Source organism: Giraffa tippelskirchi, chromosome 8, assembly GCF_054371585.1.
Source record: "Giraffa tippelskirchi isolate mGirTip1 chromosome 8, T2T-mGirTip1v1.2.pri, whole genome shotgun sequence".
Classification (NCBI taxonomy): domain Eukaryota; kingdom Metazoa; phylum Chordata; class Mammalia; order Artiodactyla; family Giraffidae; genus Giraffa; species Giraffa tippelskirchi.
The window spans coordinates 62,778,211-62,800,471 of NC_137282.1; the positions used below are offsets into that span (position 1 = coordinate 62,778,211).

The following is a 22,261-nucleotide window of genomic DNA, read 5'->3' on the forward strand; positions in this document are numbered from 1 at the left end:
TAAATCCTTGTCTGCTACAAGGATTTAGCAACATCTGGGTCACCTTGAGGTCTCCACTGATTTGTGGATCCTGTTTTCCTGTTTCTTCACATGTCTAGTAATTTTGCATGGTTTCCAGGACACTGTGACTGATGCATTGTCGAGACTCTATATTCTGTTATGTTCTTCTGGAGAGCATTGATGTTTGTGGTTGCTGTTGTTGGTCACTGTTGTTTTGCCAGGACTGGGCTGAAACTCCAAGTGTGTCTCCTTGTGGTGACAATAGCTGAAACCTCTGGGTTTTAGCTTCTGCTGGCATCTCAGGACCTGCCTCTTGTGTGTGATTCAAGGGTCAGCCAGGTAGTTCAAGAGTTCATACAGAACCTGGGGTATGGCCTGTCAAGCCCTTTCCTTTCTGAGATCTTCCCCCTCCCTTTTCAGTTACTGTGATCACCCTGATCTCTGATTTTTCAATCCAGTCGGGCTATAGGTTTCTGTTTGACTGTCGGCTACTCTGCATGGCCCCAGATAAGACCTGCCCCCTGGAAAACAGCCATAAGTTAACAGGGAAATTGATTCGTGCTGGTCTCTTCCTCAAAGTGTAGGTCCCTCTGGTTTCTGTCTTTGGGCTCTCTCCAGTGTTGTGAGTGTTTTTTCCAGACCTCATGGTCATTAACCAGGGGACAGATGGCTGGACAAATCTTGACAGTGGTTCCTTTGCTGGGACAATGGGAGCGACTCCAGTGGTGCCTTGAGGTGTAACTGTCACACACTCTAAGTTAGAGCCAGTCATGAAATCATGTGAAAGCAGAGCTTAAATGTGTGCCTCTGTATGTGGAGCACACAGCGGCAGACTGACATGGAGGAGGGGTGAGAAGGCTCTTGGGGAGAAGGTGCAGCCTGTGGAGACGGGCTGGTGGCTGCAGAGCCCCCTGTGCCCAGGGACGGGGCCGCTCATGTGTGACTTCACTTGACAACACTTTCATTCCTTTTACTGAGGTGCTGGAGGAGACTCCCGAGAGTCTCTTGCACTGCAAGGAGATCCAACCAGTCAATCATAAGGGAAATCAGTCCTGAATATTCATTGGAAGGACTGGTGTTGAAGCTGAAACTCCAATACTTTGGCCACCTGGTGCAAAGAACTGACTCGTTGGAAAATCCCTGATGCTGGGAAAGATTGAGGGCGGGAGGAGAAGGGGACGACAGAGGATAAGATGGTTAGATGGCATCACCGACTCAATGGACATGGGTTTGAGCAAGCTCCGGGAGTTGGTGATGGACAGGGAAGCCTGGCGTGCGGCAGTCCATAGGGTCGCAAAGAATCGGACACGACTGAGCGATTGAACTGATTCTGATTGTGTATAATTATATGTGACATCATCAGTCACACTGCCATGCAGGTGCTGCCTGCCCTGTAGGGGACAGCGTCTGGGTGGATGCCTCTGAAGACAGGATGAGGGTCCTTGGGCCAGTGTCTGTCCAGGAAGGGGCCTCAGGGTGACCGCAGCATGGCTGTAGAGGGCGCTGGAGAGGCGGGGCTGGGACCTGTGTGGGTCTGTGTCACTGCACGTGGCGGGGGGGGGTCCCTGTGTGCACGTCTGGGTGTCCCTGTGTGTGCCTGTATGTCCCTGTGTGTGTGTCTGGGAGGCCCTGAGTGTGTCTGTGTGTCCCATGACTGTGTGTCCCCATGTGTATCTCTGTGTCCTGTGTGTCTCTGTGTTTTTGCCTGAGTGTGTGACATCCCAGGTCCCACGTGGACTTGCTCATCCCCCGGGGCAGGCAGAGCCCCGGGCCTCCCGCCCTTCTCTGGAAGCGTTGCACCGTTTGGCTGCTCTGAAGCAGGTCTGGATGTACACGTTAAAGTAAAACCAAGGGATTTACCGTGCCTCTGCATTGCGTGGACTCAGCTGAATCTGCTGAGAGAACCCGGGGGTGGTGGCCTCACACAGGCTGACCCCAGGCCTGAGGTCCCAGGCCACATTCCAAGGGGGCGTGAAGATGGTTGGCAGTAACTTCCCAGCGCCCGCCCTGCTCGGGGCCCCTCCAGACTGGCTGGCTGGTGCAGGCGCCTCTGACCTTTAACATCAGTCCGAGGGTTGTAATTACAGGTCGAGGCATGTGTCCCGTGCTGTGACCATCGCGTGGCAGAGCTCAATTAGCTGTAACTCACCAGGCCTCCGCCGTCAGTGACCTGTGGGCTGGGAGGTCCCTGTGGAGGGCTGGGAGGTCCCTGTGGAAGGCTGGGCAACCGGGCTGCCCCAGGCCAGCCTCACATGGTTCCTGGGGACCAGCCTCCATGAAGCCCCTCGGTCTGTCCTGCACAGAGAGTACGTCCTGTCTCCCTCAGTCGCTAGCGCTCTGTGCGGTCCTGGGCACATGCCATGTGTTAACCCAGCATCCGAACCTGTGATTCTGTTGGGTCCTGGCCACCCTCGTAGCTCCTGCCTGTGAGGTGGCCCTGTGGGTCTCGACCTGGCTCTGGCCCCACAGTGGATGCACACTCGGCCCCCGTGTTGGCCCTTGACACACAAGGTGCCTGAGTCCCTGGAAACCTCGGGCAGTCTCTGTCCTCCCAGCCAGTGGGCTTCCTGGCAAACTCGGCTCTGATGGGGAAGGCTGCCCCCCACTCGCTTCCCAGGGCACTCCCCTGGGACAAGGGCCCTCTGTGTCCACGGCTGGGCTCTGTGCCCACGGCCCAGGCTCTGTGTCCATGGCCCGGCTCTGTGTCCACGGCCCGGCTCTGTGTCCACGGCCCAGGCTCTGTGTCCATGGCCGGGCTCTGTGTCCACGGCCCAGGCTGTGTGTCCATGGCCCAGCTCTGTGTCCACGGCCAGGCTCTGAGGGGCTGGATGTGGAGGCTGTGCAGCGGTGTAGCCCAAGGTGCCAAGGTCACGGCTCTGACTGGCTCTGTGGGCCCTTCTGTCTTCAGAGTAAAGAAGATGAAGGTTAGGAGGGTGATTGGGCCCTTGGCCAACCAGGCCCTCCCCAGGTCCCCCTCATGCAAACCGGGGTGCTGGGAGGTGGCGGGGAGGAGCAGGTGGTGATCCCGTGACTTGTCCACCATCCTCCCGGCTTCCCCAGGAGACCCAGCCACCTGGAGCTTCAGACACAGGAAAGAGAGGGCCCAGCAGGTGCTCTGGCCACCGGTCATCCCGGTCATCTCACGAGACAGGAGTGTCTGTCCTAAGCACACTCAGGCCGAGGCTGAAGGGAGGGTCTGGCCTGCAGGGACACGACCCCACAGGGAGCAGCCACCCTCCTGGCTGGTGGACAGCATCTCCGGGCTGGTCACAGCAGGTGTGCCTGCCCAGGGCGCTTGGAGCTTGGCCCACTAGCTCCTAAAACGCCCATTATGGGCTTAATGGCTGAGCCACTCACAAATTGCCATTTAAAATCAATCAAGTCTTCAGCTTAATTAGCTCATTACAATGCAGACTGCCGTCTGGTGGTCACGGGAGAAGGGGAGAGCCACCGCGGCCTGACTGCCGGGTCGGAGGATTGCTCGCAAGGAATTCCCATCACGCAGAGACCTGGGGCTGTGGGCAGAGACAGAGAACAGGAGGCCCCCCCCCCCACGGACTGTTGCTTCCCCCTCCCCCAAGACCAGAAAGACCAACTGAGAACCAGGGGCCAACTGGACACCAGAGCCCTCAGACCACCGGGAGGGCCAGCCCCGCCTGCCCTGATGGCTAGCTCAAGGGACGGCATGTGGACCACGTGGGCAGCACGCGTGCCTTAGGGCGTCCTCCCCCCACCTGGGGGCAGTGGGGGTGGACAGAGCCACGTGATGGGGGGAGTCAGGGAGGGAGCAGGGGATGGAGGGCTCCCCGGAGAAAAACGTCAGCGAGAAACGGGAAAGTTCCCGCAGGCTTTGACATCACAGACAAGGGGCAGAACACAGACGCAGTAGGACAGGCGCTCACAGTGAGACAGTGAGCTAGTGGTGAAAATAAAAAGAGCGTTTTCCCAGCTAAGAGAACCGGAAAAGAACAAACACGGTGAGATCTCAGAAATAAACTATTAACTAGAAACATTAGAAAAGACCCTGATGCTGAGAAAGACTGAAGGCGGGAGGAGACGGGGTGACAGAGGGTGAGGTGGGTGGATGGCATCACCGACTCTATGGACATGAGTTTGAGCAAACTCTGGGAGTTGGTGATGGACAGGGAGGCCTGGCGTGCTGCAGTCCATGGAGTCGCAAAGATCGGACACGACTGAGCGACTGAGCTGAACTGAACTGACCTTCGAAAGTGAAAACGCACCCGCGCACATGCGTGAAGAGCCACCCATTGATAAGAAAAGGCTGATAACCCGGTAACACCGCAGCAAAGGCCATGATACACGGGCCACAGAACAGGAAGAAATGTCTCCCAAATGAGATCAGACGCTCAGCCTCACTCACGATGAGACAGTCAGGAGAAGGGTTAAGTCTCCAGGAGATGCCTTTTCCCACCTGTCTGGGATGAGGGACAAGTGTGCCCCCTGCTGTGGGCAGGCGAGGCGGGTGTCTGTGCAGGACACGCGTGAGTGCTTAGCAGGCCCCACCCTGCTCAGAGGCGCGTGTCCGATGCTGACGGACTCAGAGGTTGGAATAGCATGCCCGTCCGTCCACATTGCGTGTGTGTGTGTATGTATGTGTCTATGGTGTGTGTATGTGTGTAGTGTGTGTGTGCATGTGTGTGTGTAATGTGTATATCTATGTGTACGTATGTGGGTTTGTGTATGTGTGTGTGTGTGTATGTGTGTGTGTGTGTATGTGTGTGTGTGTGTGTGTGTATTTTTCTCAGTGAGTGAAAAGTTCAGATCACTTTTTCTGTGGGTTTTCAGGGCTTCCTTCCAAGTAGGAGCATCTGGGCAGAGGTCAGCCTGTGTCTCATCCCCCCATTGTCCAAATTATTAAGGTTTTCTAGTAACCGTACAGGAATGTGGCAGAGGATTAGGACTCTGAGTCCCAAAGGGCAGAGTTTTGTTGTCATCATTAAGGGTCACTTGGCTCCTTGGCACCTTCCTGCCCCGCTGTCCCCACAGCTGTCAGAGACGATCGCGATCTGAGACCTGCCGTGAGCGTCTACTTTGGGGAGACGTTTGGCTGAAGGGCAAACCCTGAGTCTGACCTGAAACCGGCCTGCTGTCTCGGCAGGGGGTGTGCTGGGGCTGGCTGGCACTGGCCACACCCGGCCCTAGGCCTGATGACCCTGCAGTGCTGGCCGCCTCTTCAGAGGGGCCCCCGACCAGTGATCACCAGACGTGGCCCCCTGGAGCCTGGCCGGGGCAGGAGGCACAGGTTTGTGGGAACAGCAGCTGGGGCTGGCGGGGCAGCCCTCCATGCAGCTTACTCGGGGCTCGTTGGGGCTTTTGAGGTGCAGAAGCGGAGGTCACGTGCAGCCTGGGAGAAGCATGGCCTCACAGCGGCCCAGCGAGCAGGGGACTCAGGCTGTACTGTGGTTCTGGCTCTGGGCGGACTTTCTAACTCAGCCCCCAGGCGCCAAGCAGCAGAAGGGAGAGGAGAGGACACGCCGCCATCTGTGGACTCAGAGAGCCCCTGGGAGGCAAGGCAGGAGCCCAGGCCTTTCTGTGAAGGCATCACTCCGAGGGACCAGCGCAGACTCCTGGGTCTGGGCCTGCTGAGCCTGGCGTCCGGGTGGGAGCCGGGGCCCACAGGGAGGGCTCTGGGCCAGGCTGGTGGGAACAGGCTATGAAGGAAGAGACGCATCCCTCCGTCCCCAGGGGGCGGCCAGCTGGGCACCCGCGTGCAGGGAGCAGGTGCGGCCAGGCCCGGGCGCTTGGGCTCCTGCCTGTCTCCCTGTCAGGGGCCCTCCCATGCTGGGCTCAGAGGGCCCTCCGGTGGGTCGAGAGCCTGCAGACCTCAGGGAGGCCAAGGTCAGGCCTCCCGTTGATGAGCAGGGTTGGGCCGGAGGATTTCCAGGAAGCGCTGCCCCCACCCTGGCCCCCCACCCCGAGCTCACAGGCAGCCTCCTGCATGGGCACCTTGGGCTGTGCAGCCGGCGGACCCCTGTGGGTTGGGAACCGCGTCCTGTGGAAATGAGGCGCCAGCCTTCTGGCTTCTAAGATCGTCTGTGAAGGTGGGACCCCACCTCTGGCTTCCTGGGTGGCCGCCCTCACAGGACCCCCATGAAAACCGTCAAGAGGAAGAAGCAGGACCTCGCCCTGACATCCAGATGACCAGCTGCTGCCGTGGTGCCCAAGCCCAGGGGGCGTGCGGGCTCCTAGGGGGCCCCCAGCAGGTCCTCTGGTCCTTAGGGCCCATTCCTCCCCACTGGCTGAGACCTGAGGCTCCCTGGGCCACAGAGCAGGACCCACGCCTGTCACTCAGCACCTCAACCAGACCCGGAGAGGACTATCCTGTGGAAGAGAGGCAGACCTCCCGAGAGCCAGCTTCTAGCCCCCAAATGTTCCCAGGTCTCCAGTGAGGAGACAGGCTGAGGACTGGGTAAGGGGCTCTTGGATCAGAACCCAGGTCCCAGGGATGGGTCAGCCAGGCTGTTTGCTGGCTGGACCCTCATGGATCACACCCTGTGCTCTGTCTCCCCCGTGACCCTGCTGCTCTTGGGTCCTTGCATCTCAGAAGACAATCCTTAGAATACAGAAGGAGACTTCTTAATAAACAGAACTTTTTCAGTCACACAATCGTGTCCGACTCTTTGCCACCCCACGGACTGAAGCACACCAGGCTTTCCTGTCTATCACCACCTCCTGGAATTTACTCAAACTCATGTCTATTGAGTCAGTGATGCTAAACAACCATCTCATCCTCTGTTGTCCCCTTCTCCTCCCGCCTTCAATCTTTCCCAGCATCAGGGTCTTTTCCAATGAGTCAGCTCTTCACATCAGGTGGCCAAAGTATTTGAGTTTTAGCTTCAGCATCAGTCCTTCCAATGAATATCCAGGCTTGATTTCCTTTAAGAATTGACTGGTTTAATCTCCTTGCTGTCCAAGGGACTCTCAAGAGTCTTCTCCAACACCAAAGTTCAAAAGCATCAATTCTTTGGCACTCAGCTTTCTTTATGGTCCAACTCTCACATCCATACATGACCACTGGAAGAACCATAGCCTTGACTAGATGGACCGTTGTAGGCCAAGTAATCTCTTTGCTTTTTCATACACTGCCTAGGTGTAGCTTTCCTTTGTCATAGCTTTCCTTCCAAGAAGCAAGCGTCCTTTAATTTCATGGCTGCAGTCACCGACCTCAGTAATTTTGGAGCCCAAGAAAATAAAGTCTGTTCCTGTTTCCATTGTTTCCCCATCCATTTGCCATGAACTGATGGGATCAGATGCCATGATTTAGTTTTTCGAATGTTGAGTTTTAAGCCAGCTTTTTCACTCTCCTCTTTCACCCTCATCAAGAGGCTCTTTAGTTCTTCTTCTCTTTCTTCCGTGAGGGTGGTGTCATCTGCAAATCTGATGTGATTGATAGTCCTCCCAGCAATCTTGATTCCAGCTTGTGATTCATCCAACCCAGTGTTTTGAATGATGTACTCTGCATATACTTTAAATAAGCAGGGTGATAACATACAGCCTCCATGTACTCCTTTTCCAATTTTGAACCAGTCCATTGTTCCATGGCCAGTTCGAACTGTTGCTTCTTGATGTGTATACAGGTTTTGCAAGAGGTAGGTAAGGTGGTCTGGTATTCCCATCTCTTTAAGAATTTTTGTTTGTTGTGATCCACAATAGTTTGTTGTGATCCACACAATCAAAGGCTCTGGTGTAATCAATGAAGCAGAAGTAGATGGTTTTCTGGAATTCTCTTGGTTTTTCTATGATCCAATGGATGGTGACAATTTGATCTCTGGTTCCTCTGCCTTTTCTAAATCCAGCTTGTACATCTGGAAGTTTTCTGTTCATATACTGTTGAAGCCTAGCTTGGAGAATTTTGAGCATTACTTTGCTAGCATGTGAAATGAGTGCAATTGTGTGGTAGTTGGAACAGTCTTTGGCATTGCCTTTCTTTGGGACTGGAATGAAAACTGACCTTTTCCAGTGCTGTGGCCACAGCTGAGTTTTCCAAATTTGCTGACATATTGAGTGCAGCACTTTCACAGCATCATCTTTTAGGATTTGAAATAGCTCAGCTGGAATCCCATCACCTTCACTAGCTTTATTTGTAGTGATGCTTCCTAAGGCCCACTTGACTTCACATTCCAGGATGTCTGGCTCTAGGTGAGTGATCACAGCATTGTGGTTATCTAGGTCATTAAGATCTTTTTTGTACAGTTCTTCTGTGAATTCTTGCCACCTCTTCTTGATATCTTTTGCATCTATTAGGTCCATACCATTTCTGTCCTTTATTGCACCCATCTTTGCATGAAATATTCCCTTGGTGCCTCTAATTTTCTTGAAGAGATCTCTAGTCTTTCACATTCTATCATTTTCCTCTATTTCTTTGCATTGATCACTGAGGAAGGCTTTCTTATCTCTCCTTGCTATTCTTTGGAACTCTGCATTCAGATGGGTATCTCCTTCCTTTTCTCCTTGCCTTTCACTTCTCTTCTCTGAGACATTCGTAAGGCCTCCACTGATAACCATTTTGCCTTTTTGCATTTCTTTTTCTTGGGGATGGTTTTGATCACTGTCTCCTGTATAATGTTACAAACCTCCGTCCACAGTTCTTCAGGCACTCTGTCTATCAGATCCAATCCCTTGAATCTATTTCTCACTTCCACTGTTTAATCATAAGGGATTTGATTTAGGTCATACCTGAACGGTCTAGTGGTTTTCCCTTCTTTTTTCAATTTAAGTCAAATTTTGAAGGAGTTTATGATCTGAACATGAGTGAAAAAGAGAACTATCTCAAACGCCCATCTCTTCTGTCAATATTCCAACTGTTTTGAAATCAAACTTAACACAGGATTCTTACCACTTTTTCCTTGGAGTCTTAAAATTGAACAAAGGAGAAGTGGCCCCAATAGTGTGACCTCCCTTGAGGTCCTGGCAGGGCTGACGGGCGAGGGGGCCGAGGGGCCTGACTGTTGGTGGGGGGACCTTTGGGGTCCTGCTGTCCTGAAGCACATGACTGTTGTGGTGGGGCTGATTGCGGCTGGGGCGCCCTGGAGAGCCTGGCCTTATAGGCTCTCTTCCTGTGGGGCAGGGGGGATGTCCTGCATAGGGGCGCTCCTATGCAGACACAGCGGGGCTTCAGGCAGGGTAGGGGTCCAGGGCACCAGATACAGCGTGAGGAGTGAGGTCAGAGGGGATCTGTGGGGCCTGGGGCGTGGGGGCCTGCACTCTACTCACCTGGGCCTCTGTCAAAGCCACGTGCAGCCCCTCCAGCCTGACTCTGCCACGGGGACTCCCTGCGGAAGGGGGCCATTTTCTGAGCAGGAGGCAGGGAGACCTCTGAGGAGGGCGTCCCAGGGCCTCCCAGCTACACAAGCAGGGGCAGGAGGGAGGTGGCCACAGCCCTGGGTGGGGGGCCTTGTTTCCCGAGCTCAGGTCCTCTCCGTGGAGCCAGGCTGGCCTGCTGACTTCCACTCCCTCTGCAGGCTTCCACCTGTCCCACAAGGTCACCAGCGTGGTCCCTGAGAGCGCCCTGCTCATCGTGCTGGGCCTGGTCTTGGGCGGCATCGTCCTGGCGGCCGACCACATCGCCTCCTTCTCGCTCACGCCCACGGTCTTCTTCTTCTACCTGCTGCCGCCCATCGTGCTGGACGCCGGCTACTTCATGCCCAACCGGCTCTTCTTTGGCAACCTGGGCACCATCCTGCTGTACGCGGTCATCGGCACCGTGTGGAACGCGGCCACCACTGGTCTGTCGCTCTACGGCGTCTTCCTCAGTGGCCTGATGGGTGAGTGGGTGCCGCCACCCCCCAGGGGTGGGGGGCTCCTGGAGGGTCCCGGGGGTCCTCGGGGCAGGCTCCCAGCAGCTGCGTTTAAGAAAGCACAAGACAAAGAACACAGACCTAAAAGGAGAGTGATTGTAGGGCTCATCCAGAGATGTCACCAGTGGCCACTTAACGCTCCTGGGTTTTAATTCACCAATAGCCAGTCCACGCCCATTCTCAGGCCGAGGCATGTGTCCTGCTTGGGAATGAAGTCTGGTCCGACCAGGTTGGCCAGTGGGTGGGGTGGTGGGAACGAGCTGGCTGCAGTCCCTCCCCCTTGGCAGGAAAGTCGGGTCCAGCCTCAGACCCCAGGGAAGGAGGAGGCAGCCTCTGGCAGAGGGCGACCCCTGAGCCCCACGCCCGTGGAGCCCAGGTAAACCTGTCCCCACGCAGAAGGTTGGGTGTCATTTCTACTCAATCCGGCCAGGAGAAGGCGGGCCAGCCTCTCCTCCATCACGTGGGATCTGTGTCTGCGGCTCTTCCCCTGCCTGTGTTTCCTGCCAGTTGGTTACTAACCTCAGCCCTGGCACCTCTGAGGAGCACCCCACCCACCTGGGAGTCGGTCATTATCCACCCGGGAAACAAGCAGGCGGGGCCCTGCTCACCGCGGCCACGCATACGTGCTGGATGGCACGGCCCTGAACTCTGCCGGGTTCCCGGGGACCTCTGGGCTCCCCGGGCTGAGCTCCTGGTGTTGGGGGCGACGAGGGAGGTGGGGGTGCTGGCACCTCCCTGGGCAGCTATCTTTGCTCAGCTTCAGCCTCAAACACTCCACCAGCTGAACCAGACAAGGGACAGGCCCTCTGACGGAAGAAAGAGCACACACCCCCAGCCCTCCCAGTGGGGCTCACGACTGCCCTTGAAATGACAGTGACAAAGAAGACACACTGAGAAACAGGGCGAAGGTGCCCAGGAGTCACCTCTGGACTCTGCGCTCACCCCTGTGGAGCGCGGGCTTCCTCAAGCCCCCACAGCCATCTGGAAGCCCCCCAAGGCTGGCGTGGCGCCAAAGACACCCGGCCAGTTCTCCCCAATGCCCGGGCCACAGGGGCCATGCAGGTGGCATCAGACTGCCATTCCCGGTGGTGCCCTAGGCCACTTCTGGCCCCCAGGCCCAAGGGAACATTCTGGGGTTTGGCTCCCTGAGGGGCCACAGCCATCTGAGGCCTGTGCTCAGTCCTTGGGATGGAGTGGTCACGGCTGGGTGTCAGCCAAGGTCATGAAGCAGGGCAGTGCCCAGGGGACACCCGGAGCCCGGCCCTGCAGCCGGCGGACAGGGATGGGTCTTTGCTGACCATTGGCCCAGCTCCAGGCTCTGAGGTCTGTCCCAAGGCTGGGGCACACTGCCAAGGAAGGGTCAGCTTGGGCGGCCACAGGTGGGCCAGGCAGCGGACATTCCGGGGGTGTCTGGGCAGAGGAGCCCAGCACCCAGAAACCCTGGGCCACCAGGAGGCCCCACAGGTGGGCGAGGCCGCAGTGAGGGAGGCTCCCGGAACACGCAGTCCGACAACCGTGAGCCTACGGTCCCATCCCTGGAATCTTCCTGGCAGAGTCGGTGCAGGGAGGACTGGCCCTCGGGGGAGGAGGGCTCCCCCTGATGGCCCACTTGTCTTCCAGGAGACCTGAACATCGGGCTACTGGACTTCCTCCTGTTCGGCAGCCTGATTGCCGCCGTGGACCCGGTGGCCGTGCTGGCCGTGTTTGAAGAGGTGCACGTCAACGAGGTGCTGTTCATCATCGTCTTCGGGGAGTCCCTGCTCAATGACGCCGTCACCGTGGTGAGTGCCTGGCAGGACGCACCTCCTGGTCCTGCTCCAGGGCCTCCTCCTTCGGAGCAACGGCTGCTTTAGTCAGATTCCTCAGTTCATTTTCAGGATCCTTAGACCCCACCTCACAGCGCGCAGTCAGCGACCTCACTGCTGGCATCCCAGCTTCGGTTGCAGGCTGGGTCCCCGCCCTTGACCGTGGAGTCGTGGGTGATCACGGTGTCGTGGGGATCGAGGAGGGGAACTCAGCCAGGCCCAGTGTGCCTGCGGCCTGAGGGCTGGGGGTCCGCATCGGCTCTGGGTAGCCTGGAGAGAAGGGCGGCCCGTCGGTTATCAGAGGCCATCCTCCCCACACTGGCCATGGGCTCTGGGGAAGTGCGGTCCCGGGGGCAGCACAGAGCCACCTCCTTCCTAGGGCCAGTCAGTGGTGTGGCTGAGCACACACCTGGGGTCTCCTCAGCCCTGCAGGTTCGCAGACGTAGTGGGTGTCCAGTCTCCTCTTTGCTCTAAAAGCCCTTCAGCCTCCATGTCCCGTAAATGCGTGAACTTCTGCCCAAGCCAGGAAGCTCCTCCCTGGCTCCTGTGAGGCTCGTCTTCCTTATGAAGGAGGAAGCTGGAGAAGCAGGGCGCTGTGTCTGCTCCCCCAACCTTCCCAGCTGCACCCATCCCTCCCACACAGTCCCCGTGCAGCAACATCACCAGGTTTCCTTCCACGAACACAGCTTTGCAATCTGCCCCGTGAGGGCCTTTTCCCCACTGGAGAGCACAGACCTGGGGTCACAGAAACATTTCTTCCCGAGGGCCCCACAGCACTCCCACCCGGGTCGCCCCCAGGCCCCTCCTCTGCACGTGGAGCCAGCGCATCCTTCAGGAGCTTTGCTTAGAGCACAGCAGGCACCTCCCACACACACAGCCCCGCAGCCTTGGATGAGGTGTTAGGCATTTATCGCCACGTCAGAGCAGGATGAGGTTTAAATGTCAACAGGCAAAGATGCCAGGGGTGCCTCCCCACAGACAGGGGCCACATAACGGCAAAGTCGCTGCAAATGAAACTCTGGGTGTGTCTTGGGAAACTAACTAAGGATCATCACGGCAGGCCGGCTTTGTGGCCACCCAGCTTCACCAAGGGCGAGGAAGTCCAGGTTTTCTCTGAGAGTTCTTGTTCCTCCCAGACTGTCCTCCCGCCCCAGACCCCACACTACTGCCCCAAATGAGTTTCCCCCAGTGGTTTTCAGTTTCCCTTCAGATTGCTGCCACGGTCTCCTCACTCAGCCCAAGTCTCACCAGGCCTGGGGCCTGAGACGGGGAGGAGTCAGTGCTGACTGTGGGCTGACGGTGTCCTGTCTCTGTCCCCGCAGGTCCTATACAACGTGTTTGAATCTTTTGTGACGCTGGGTGGTGACAAGGTGACCGGTGTGGACTGTGTGAAAGGAATAGGTGTGTGGCTGGCGGGTCGTGTTCCAGCGGGGAGCCAGGGCCAGTGTCTTCTCCAGAACATGAACCCCGCAGGGCAGCATCTGTGCCAGGCTGGAACCCACAGCCTGTGCAGGGAAACATGCTTCCATTTCAAAGTCTTGGTGACAGGCCCCCTCCCTCCCTGGCAGGTTCCACTAACGTGGTTTCCCAGGCCCCAGCCATCCTAGGTGGCGAGGGTCATTGCCCCCACAGACCCATGGGAGGACGTGGATCCTGTATCCGGGGTCCTGGGCATCCCTCTGGGCAGGGACAGTTATAGATGGCATTCTTGGGAGCCCAGAGCCTGGTCCTTGATGTCAACCCACACCAGTACTGCTGGTCTCAGCACTGCCCCCGCAGTGGGGCAGCCGGGCCTCCCTTGGCGCAGTGCTCTCCCCTCCCCATGGAGGCCAGAGCCTCTGTCCGCCAAGAGAATCAGCCTCTTGTTTGCCGAGCTGCTGGTGCCTCTGGGGTCACCCGGGACCTCAATGGGGAACGGTCAGTCAGTCAGGCCAGCTCGCCCACGCCGCAGCCACAGAGGGCCACTCAGAGGCCAGCAGCACTCCTTGTCCTTGCAGTGTCCTTCTTCGTGGTGAGCCTGGGGGGCACACTGGTGGGCATCGTGTTCGCCTTCCTGCTCTCCCTGGTGACACGCTTCACGAAGCACGTGCGCATCATCGAGCCCGGCTTCGTGTTTGTCCTCTCCTACCTGTCCTACCTCACGTCTGAGATGCTGTCCCTGTCGGCCATCCTGGCGTGAGTCCCCCCCTGGCTGGCCGGCCACCCACCAGCCCCCGCGTGCCTGGCGGACCCGCCCAGGGGAGGCCTGGCCACTTCTCCGGGCGGGGTGGGAACCCACCATGGGGGAGAAGAATTTGATCTATTTAGTCTTTTAATATAGGAGTTGGCGTCTTTACAGAGCTGTCCACGGGCTGCAGCGCCTGCTCTGCCCCCACACAGCCCCTCCCAGGGCTCTGACCCTCAGAGCTGCCCCCTCAGTGTGTGGACAGAAACCAAGGCAGCCCCCTCCCCTCCAGTGTGGGACCCAGGCCCCCAGAGGCCCACGGACAGTGTCAGGGTAGCCAGCCCAGGACACCAAGCCCCTAGGAGGAGCCCTGTGCTCACAAAGAGGAGCACAGATGGGCAGCAGGGGATGCTTGCCCAGGATGCAGGGGCCCCAAGGTGCTGCCTTCTGGGAGACGGGCTTGAGCCCCACGGGGCCTGGTGGGAGCTGAGCCCTGGCCTGAGCCCTCATGGTGGGCTGTCCCATGTGCCAGCATCACCTTCTGTGGCATCTGCTGTCAGAAGTATGTGAAGGCCAATATCTCAGAGCAGTCGGCCACCACAGTGCGCTACACCATGAAAATGCTGGCCAGCGGGGCCGAGACCATCATCTTCATGTTCCTGGGCATCTCGGCTGTGAACCCTCTCATCTGGAAGTGGAACACAGCCTTCGTGCTCCTGACACTGCTCTTCATCTCCGTGTACAGGGCCATAGGTGAGGGTGTGGGGAGCATGGGGGGTGATGGAAGGATAATGGGGAATGATAGGGGGATGATGAGGGGGATGATGGCGATGAGGGGACGATGGAGGATGATGGGGTTGGGGGGATGAGGGGACGATGGTGATGGGGATGAGGGGGGTGATGGGGATGAGGAGGCATGAGGGGACGATAGTGATGGGGATGAGGAGGATGAGGGGATGATGGAGGGTGATGGGGATGAGGGGACGATGGAGGGTGATGAGGATGAGGGGACGATGGAGGGTGATGGGGATGAGGGGATGAGGGGGACGATGGAGGGTGAGGGGGATGAGGGAGATGAGGGGGTGATGGGGATGAGAGGGATGAGGGGACGATGGAGGGTGATGGGGATGAGGGGGATGAGGGGACGATGGAGGGTGATGGGGATGAGAGAGATGAGGTGATGATGGAGGGTGATGGGGATGAGAGAGATGAGGTGATGATGGAGGGTGATGGGGATGCGGGGATGAGGGGATGATGGAGGGTAATGGGGATAAGGGGATGAGGGGATGATGGAGGGTGATGGGGATGAGAGGGATGAGGGGATGATGGAGGGTGATGGGGATGAGGGGGATGAGGGGATGATGGAGGGTGATGGGGATGAGGGTGATGAGGGGACGATGGAGGGTGATGGGGATGAGAGAGATGAGGTGATGATGGAGGGTGATGGGGATGTGGGGATGAGGGGATGATGGAGGGTGATGGGGATGAGGGGGATGAGGGGACGATGCGGGGTGATAGGGATGAGAGGGATGAGGGGATGATGGAGGGTGATGGGGATGCTGGGATGAGGGGATGATGGAGGGTGAGGGGGATGAGGGGATGAAGGGATGATGGAGGGTAATGGGGATAAGGGGATGAGGGGATGATGGAGGGTAATGGGGATGCGGGGAAGAGGGGATGATGGAGGGTGATGGGGATGAGAGGGATGAGGGGATGATGGAGGGTGATGGGGATGCTGGGATGAGGGGATGATGGTGACGGAGGGGTGAGGGAACATAGGCAACAGCAGGGATTGGCCACGGGGAGTCTGCAGAACCAGGGACACACATAAGCCCCCAGCCCGCAGCCCTGTAGCACAGTGAATGACAGGTTCAAGAGACCTTGGGGAACCTAAGGCTGGCCAGGACATTGGTCACCCTTAGTGAAGGGACAGGCCTTCTCACAGTCTTACAACCTCATCACTGAAATAAGACCACCTTTAGGTACAAGTGGAAGGTTCCAGAAGCCAGGGGAACCCATGTGGCTTCTCACTGACTTACTCTGGATGTGGTCATGTTGGGACAGCATCAGTCACCATGGCACGTGAGAGGCAGGAGCCCCTGTAGCCCCACCCAGCCCTGGTCACTGGTCCCTGGTGTGCAGTGTTGACCCAGGGCTGGGGAGGGAAGAAGGCAGTCGGGTGACCCCCATCTGTTCTGCCTGCAGTCACTGGACTGAGGGCTCAGGGAAACAGAGGCCCTGCGGTTGGGTGGCATCTTGTCCTGGAGCTGCTTGGCAGTCACATGCGTGGTCACACTAAGACCTGGGAACTTCCAGAGCTGCTGGAGTGCAGCTTGGGGGTGCAGAGGCAGGCGGGCGCCCAGAGAGCTCCAAAGAGGATGAGGGACCTGTGGGCGGGGCTACAGTGGTGCTTACTGGTCCAGCTCTCTTGCTTGCTTGCTCGCTCGTGGGAGGCAGTTTCCCTGTGTGACTCCTTCCCCACTGCGGCTGTAGCAGGTGCTGGCAGGGACAGAGGGGCTACTCTCCCCCCAAGTGCTGAGTGCACGCTTCACCCCACAGGGGTCATCCTGCAGACCTGGATTCTGAATCGGTACCGGATGGTGCAGCTGGAGATCATAGACCAGGTGGTCATGTCCTACGGTGGCCTCCGAGGAGCTGTGGCTTATGCCCTGGTGGTCCTCCTGGACGAGAACAAGGTCAAGGAGAAGAACCTGTTTGTCAGCACCACCATCATCGTCATCTTCTTCACTGTCATCTTCCAGGTAAGGTGGTGGAGGGGCCTCACCCTCCCAGGCCCCAGGCCTAACTGGGTTGATAATTTTAGTAACTAGGTGCAGTTTTGTAGGTTTTCATGTGGCCCCACAGTGAGTGCAGCGTGATTTGGCCTAGAAACCTCCTTCCTTGGCTGTTGCTGGTTAACAAAGCCCCAGTTAATGTTTCATTGACCAGGAAGGAAAGGGCCCCACTTTGCCTGGCTCTTGGCTACTCTAAGGAGCTAGCCAGGGGCGTCCAAGGACATCCAGTGACCCGCAGGTGGCAGGGCCTCCTTTGCCAGGAGGTGGGCACAGATCACCTGGGTGGCCCCTTCCGCCCCATTGGGGTAGGTGGGCTTGGGATCAGTGGGCCACAGTGGGGTGTGGGTGTGGGGTGAGGCCTGGCCCAGCCTCAGGGTCAGGGTGCCTATCTTCCAGGGCCTGACCATCAAGCCCCTGGTGCAGTGGCTGAAGGTGAAGAGAAGTGAACAGCGAGACCCCAAGCTCAACGAGAAGCTGCACGGCCGGGTAGGGGGAAGGGCCGAGGCAGGAGGGAGGAGGAGGAAGGGGCTGTCCAGGTGACGCTGACCCACTTGCCTCTCCTCCCAAAGGCTTTCGACCACATCCTCTCGGCCATCGAGGACATATCAGGGCAAATCGGACACAATTATCTCAGAGATAAGTGAGTGGCTACAGTGGCCCCTGACAAACTGAAATAGGAAAATTCAGAGGCACGTTCATCTCAGTTGTTAGTCCTCTTTAACCAGTAACTGTAGGACCCACAGGCTATAGAGTGAATCTCTGGCATCACCATGACCCTAACCCTACTGAGCCCCAGTGACCTCAGAATACTGCCCTCGGAGGACCCAGAGCCACTCACCACCTTGTTCAGGTCCCCGCTTCTCCCCTCCCTCCTGCCCCTGGAGCCCCGCCCCCCTCAAGCCCCTTCTCCTAGAATACCTCTGCTTTTCCTCCTGGGACCCCTCTTCCGCCTTCCTGCCCCTGGAGCCCCTTAAGCCCCTCCTCCTCCTAGAACCCTCCTACTTCTCCTCCTGGGACCCCCTTCCCCCCTTTAAATCCCCTCCTCCTTGAATCCCTCCCCCCCCATCTTCCTAGAGGGTTATGCAGTCAGAGGAAATCTGCATGACTGCATTACAGGAGAAGATTAATCCCACTTTCATGCACACACCATGACCCTGCTGTCAGACAAGAAGGTAGAGCGGCCACAGGGTGGTGAGGTGGTATTCAGTGGCACACGGAGGGTCATCTCTTTCACTTCAAAGCTCGCCTGTGTGGCTGTCACAGTAAATGGAAACTGAGTGTCCCGCCCAGCGGCTACACGCTGTGTCCATCACGAGTCTGGATGTTGCCAGGGTTCCATCCCAGGGCTTCACCTAGACCCCGCCAAGTGCTGAACACTATTGGTTTGACCCACCCGTCCTCGCAGGTGGTCCAATTTTGATAGGAAATTCCTCAGCAAAATCCTCATGAGAAGGTCGGCTCAGAAGTCTCGAGATCGGATTCTGAACGTTTTCCACGAGCTCAACTTGAAGGATGCCATCAGCTATGTGGCTGAGGTACCAGCTGTCTCGTCTGCTCTTTTGTAGGAGTGTGGGGGGGAGGGTGGCAAGAGGTGAGACAGACCCACGTGTGGACAGTGCTGGGGTCTGCACCCTGAGGCCCGGGCGGGGGTGGGGGCAGCTGGTGGGCGACACACGGTCTTCTCGCTGCCTCAGCCGCAGTTCACCTGAGCTCACGGGCCCCCAGGCACCCTGAGAGTGGGGTTCACCACAGCTCCCGCTCTGCAGTGCTGGATCTGAGGTCACAGACCCCAGTGAGCACAAGCTCCAGGCTCCAGCCTGGAGGGGCGAGGCCATGGGCAGAAGGTCCATCTTCTGCACCTCTGACCAGCTGAGGAAGTTCAAAGCAGGAATCCCAGCCCCTCTGACCGCGAGCCTTTGAGGCCTTGCTGCCTCCCTGAGGCTGGGAAGGTGGGTGGTGACCCCTGCTGGCTGCATCCTCTCCTGGAGACCCTCTATGGCTCCCAGTCCCCACTGATGACAGGCTCCCAGCAGGGCACCAGCCTCCCTTCCCCTCGCCGCCTGCCACCTTGGTGCCTATGACGCAGGCCTGTGGGCTCCTCTGCCCAGACTAGAGAGCGGGTGCCACGTGCACCGCGGTTGTGCCTGTGAGCAACGCCCGCAGCACCAGCTCTGCCATAGCAGGTTGGCCCCCACCTGGATGCCCTCCCCAGCTCCACCCTCTCCCCGGAGGGCCAGCTGCTCTCCTAGGACCCCTCACTCGGCAGTGTGGCCTCCATGCCTGTGGACCCTGCTCTGCCTGGTTTTTGTCTGACTCTGGAGGCTGGGGTTTCTCTTCTGGGGAAAACTAGGGCAGCTGGTTTGGAGCCCCCGTGGGGACAGGGCCTCTTCCCCATCCCGTGGGGATTCCCCATGCTCCCCGAGGCACCAAGTCCTTTGCACAAGACTCCGTGAGCCTCCCAGCTCCAGCGGGGCCTCCACCATGGTTTCTGGGGTTTTGGCTCTCCCAGGTGCCTGGAGGTCAGTGCACAGCTTGCCGGGGTGGGGCTCCCTGGGGCCAGGCCAGTGACTGACAAGGCCACCTCCTCCCGTAGGGAGAGCGCCGTGGATCCCTGGCCTTCATCCGTTCCCCCAGCACGGACAATATGGTCAACGTGGACTTCAGCACCCCACGCCCCTCCACTGTGGAGGCCTCTGTCTCCTACCTCCTGTAGGTCCCCAGGGCTGCTGTGGGCCAAGCTCTCCCCAGGCTCCCCGACCAAGCCACAGGCATGGCCAGTGGGCCTCTTGGGGCTGCCCACATGGGAAACAGGGCCAGAGCCTGTGGTGTCTGTCACCTGTTGTGTCGGTCAGCCAGCTGGAGTGAGGCAGTGAGCCAGGGCCCAGCAGCCCCCTTAAGGAGCGCCCCCTCCCCCACTACCAAAGACAGGGGTGCTGGTCCCAGATTCCAGGCCTCCAGCCTCTGCACTGCCAGTGCAGGGCGGTTCTCAGCATCACTGCTGGGGCTTCGGAGGGACAGGCGCACTGTGGGGTCAGTCTTAAATAGGAGGAGGAGAAGGTCTCACTGGGACGACCCCAGGCCCCAGGGGTGCAGGCGGGAGGGCAGGTGGTCATGCCCGCTTGCTCACAGAGGCCCCCACAGGAGGGAGAACGTCAGTGCCGTGCGCCTGGACATGCAGTCCCTGGAGCAAAGGCGGCAGAGCATCCGGGATGCGGAGGACATGATCACCCACCACACGCTGCAGCAGTACCTGTACAAGCCCCGGCAGGAGGTGGGTGCACCCTCACCCGAGCTGGCGCCCCGCCCATCCTGCCCCAGGGCAAAGCACGTCCCTCCTTAGTGCAGGTCGCTTCTGGGAGGGTGGGGGTTCAGACCCGCATCCGGGGGCAGCCCAGGCCCTGCGGACACGACCAGCTAACCCTAACCACCCCGCCCGCCCCTCCTCTGCCCCCAGTACAAACATCTCTACAGCCGGCACGGGCTGACCGCTGATGAGGATGAGAAGCAGGACACCGAAATCTTCCACAGGACCATGCGGAAGCGCCTGGAGTCCTTCAAGTCGGCCAAGCTGGGGATCAACCCCCACAAGAAGGCCGCGAAGCTGCTCAAGCGGGAGCGTGCCCAGAAGCGGGTGAGAGGGCACACTTGGGCGGGCCCCACTGAGGGGACACCCCAGCGGCAGGGCAGAGGCCTCCCTGGGGTGAACAGGCGGATCAGGCAGGACCCAGAGCTGTGAGCGGTTTCCTTCTGCTCCTCAGAGAAACAGCAGCATTCCCAACGGGAAACTGCCGATGGTGAGCTCCCTGCAGGACTTCACCATCAAGGAGAAAGGTAGGCTGGGCCACGGCAGGACGCTGGTCAGCAAGAGCTGAGGGGCACCTGAGGGCAGCCGGGTGCAGATGGCTGTCCTTCCAGGAAACCCGCCCCCTGGGCACCAGGGCCCTCCTCACAGGCTGCAGCCACTCTGGGGGCAGGGCCGCGACCTGGGCTTCCCATCCCCTTCCTCTGTGGCCCGCCCCCTGCCCCCTTCTCCAGTTGCCCCCGCCCCTCCTCGAGAAGACCGAGTGTGGTCCTCTCTGCCCAGCCCCATCCTGGTGTGGCCAGGTGGGCACCATGGTCCACTGAGCTGCCCAGAGGCTGCTAAGTGGGGGCGGCAGACGTGATGACACTGGGGGGGGTGGGCGCGGTGAGCGGGTCCGGGACAGTTGGTCAAGGGCTCAGACGAGGTCATCTGCGCTTCCAGCCTGTCCCCTTACATTGTCCCTTCCCTGTCACCAGATTTGGAACTCTCAGACACTGAGGAAGCCCCCAACTATGATGCTGAGATGAGTGGGGGGATCGAGTTCCTGGCAAACATCTCGCAGGACACAGCGACAGACTCCCCCTCAGGTGAGGGGGTATGGCCCTCCGCTACCCACAGGTGATCCCTGGCGGGAGGACCAGGAGGTGGAGCGCGGTTCATGCGGCCGCGCAAGTGCGGGCACAGGCAGAGGCCTCTGCTCTGAGAGAGGAGAGCGAGAGCCGGCGCAGGGCCTGAACCCCAGAGGCCTGAGACCTTCCAGGTGACCTTCCGTGTGGCCGAGGACGAGCTGCTGTCTGACCCAGGGCCACTGCCTCCCTCTCTGCCCTCCCGGTGAGCGAGGGAAGCTGACGACCGCCGCCCTCTCTCCTAGGAATTGACAACCCCGCGTTTTCCCCGGAGGAGAGCCCCGGCATCCTCTCTGGGGTGCCGCCCTGGCTGTGTCCCGGGGAAGCGGTGGTGCCCTCCCAGAGGGCCCGCCTGCAGATTCCCCACTCCCCTGGCAACTTCCACCGCCTGGCGCCCTTCCGCCTCAGCGGCAAGTCCGTGGACTCGTTCCTGCTGGCCGACGGCCCCGAGGAGCAGCCGCACGCCACCCCGCCCGAGTCCACACACATGTAACTGGCCCGCCGGCCCCTCGCTCTGTCCCCCGCTCCTCTCAGCGCCGCCTCAGCCCCGCGCGTCGCTCTCTCTCTCAGCCGCCGCCTCCGCCTCACTCTGCTCTCACCAGTCTCTCTTCCAGCCGCGCTTCTTTCTTCAGGCGCATCTGACTTCCTGCTTCTCCCGCGAGCGAGGGGGGGGGAGGGGACGGACGGGATGGGGTGTCCCTGCTGTGTGAGGGGTCCCGCTGAGTGAGGGTCCCCGCTGAGTGAGGGCCCAGCTGTGTGAGGGTCCCCGCTGTGAGGGTCCCGCTAAGTATCCCTGCTGTGAGGGTCCCCACTGAGGGTCCCTCTGTGTGAAGATCCACGCTGAGTGAGGGTCCCCGCTGAGTGAGGGTCCCGCTGTGTGAGGATCCCCGCTGTGTGAGGGTCCCCGCTGAGTGAGGGTCCCCGCTGTGTGAGGGTGTGTGTTCTGCTGTGTGAGCGTCGCCTGTTCCGGGCTGTCGGTTGGGAGAGCGCCGGCTCGGGGACCCCGACACACGGAAGGGCACGAGCTTTTCTCCCTCAAGGCCCGCGGCCCCGGAAAGCCCGGAGGAAGCAGGCTCGGCAGACACCCCCACTCGGAGGGCAGTGCAGCGGGCGGGGCAGCAGGGAGGGGTCCCCGAGGGCCGGCTCGCCGCCTCAGGCAGGAGCCCGCGGGACCCCGAGAGCTGGCGCCCGTCTTCTTCCCGCGGCTTCGCCTCCGGGCCTCGCACCCGACTTGGGCCTGGGGAGTGAACC

General features: G+C 59.3%; 1 protein-coding gene and 1 long non-coding RNA gene across 3 annotated transcripts in view; one reads left to right on the plus strand and one right to left on the minus strand.

The window, feature by feature from the left end:
* Nucleotides 1–21,503, plus strand: part of SLC9A3 (solute carrier family 9 member A3) — a 35,069-nt gene extending 13,566 nt beyond the window's left edge. Inside the window, exons 2-16 of one of the 2 annotated variants that reach the window (XM_081522312.1) lie at nucleotides 9,483–9,785; nucleotides 11,439–11,599; nucleotides 12,946–13,024; nucleotides 13,621–13,798; nucleotides 14,320–14,540; nucleotides 16,347–16,549; nucleotides 16,979–17,068; nucleotides 17,152–17,222; nucleotides 17,988–18,117; nucleotides 19,176–19,291; nucleotides 19,724–19,853; nucleotides 20,037–20,213; nucleotides 20,341–20,413; nucleotides 20,861–20,971; nucleotides 21,256–21,503. In XM_081522312.1, coding sequence (XP_081378438.1) covers nucleotides 9,483–9,785; nucleotides 11,439–11,599; nucleotides 12,946–13,024; nucleotides 13,621–13,798; nucleotides 14,320–14,540; nucleotides 16,347–16,549; nucleotides 16,979–17,068; nucleotides 17,152–17,222; nucleotides 17,988–18,117; nucleotides 19,176–19,291; nucleotides 19,724–19,853; nucleotides 20,037–20,213; nucleotides 20,341–20,413; nucleotides 20,861–20,971; nucleotides 21,256–21,503 — 2,291 coding nt within the window. The remainder of the gene's footprint in view (nucleotides 1–9,482; nucleotides 9,786–11,438; nucleotides 11,600–12,945; nucleotides 13,025–13,620; nucleotides 13,799–14,319; nucleotides 14,541–16,346; nucleotides 16,550–16,978; nucleotides 17,069–17,151; nucleotides 17,223–17,987; nucleotides 18,118–19,175; nucleotides 19,292–19,723; nucleotides 19,854–20,036; nucleotides 20,214–20,340; nucleotides 20,414–20,860; nucleotides 20,972–21,255) is intronic. The other variant, XM_081522313.1, reaches the window with a different exon arrangement.
* On the minus strand, nucleotides 15,752–21,933 carry LOC145518283 (uncharacterized). The gene is made up of 4 exons (XR_014062807.1): nucleotides 21,610–21,933; nucleotides 17,976–20,461; nucleotides 16,363–16,468; nucleotides 15,752–16,174 (listed from the first exon to the last, which is right to left on the minus strand). It is a non-coding gene; the product is annotated as an uncharacterized LOC145518283 (long non-coding RNA).
* Nucleotides 21,934–22,261: the final 328 nt, after the last annotated feature.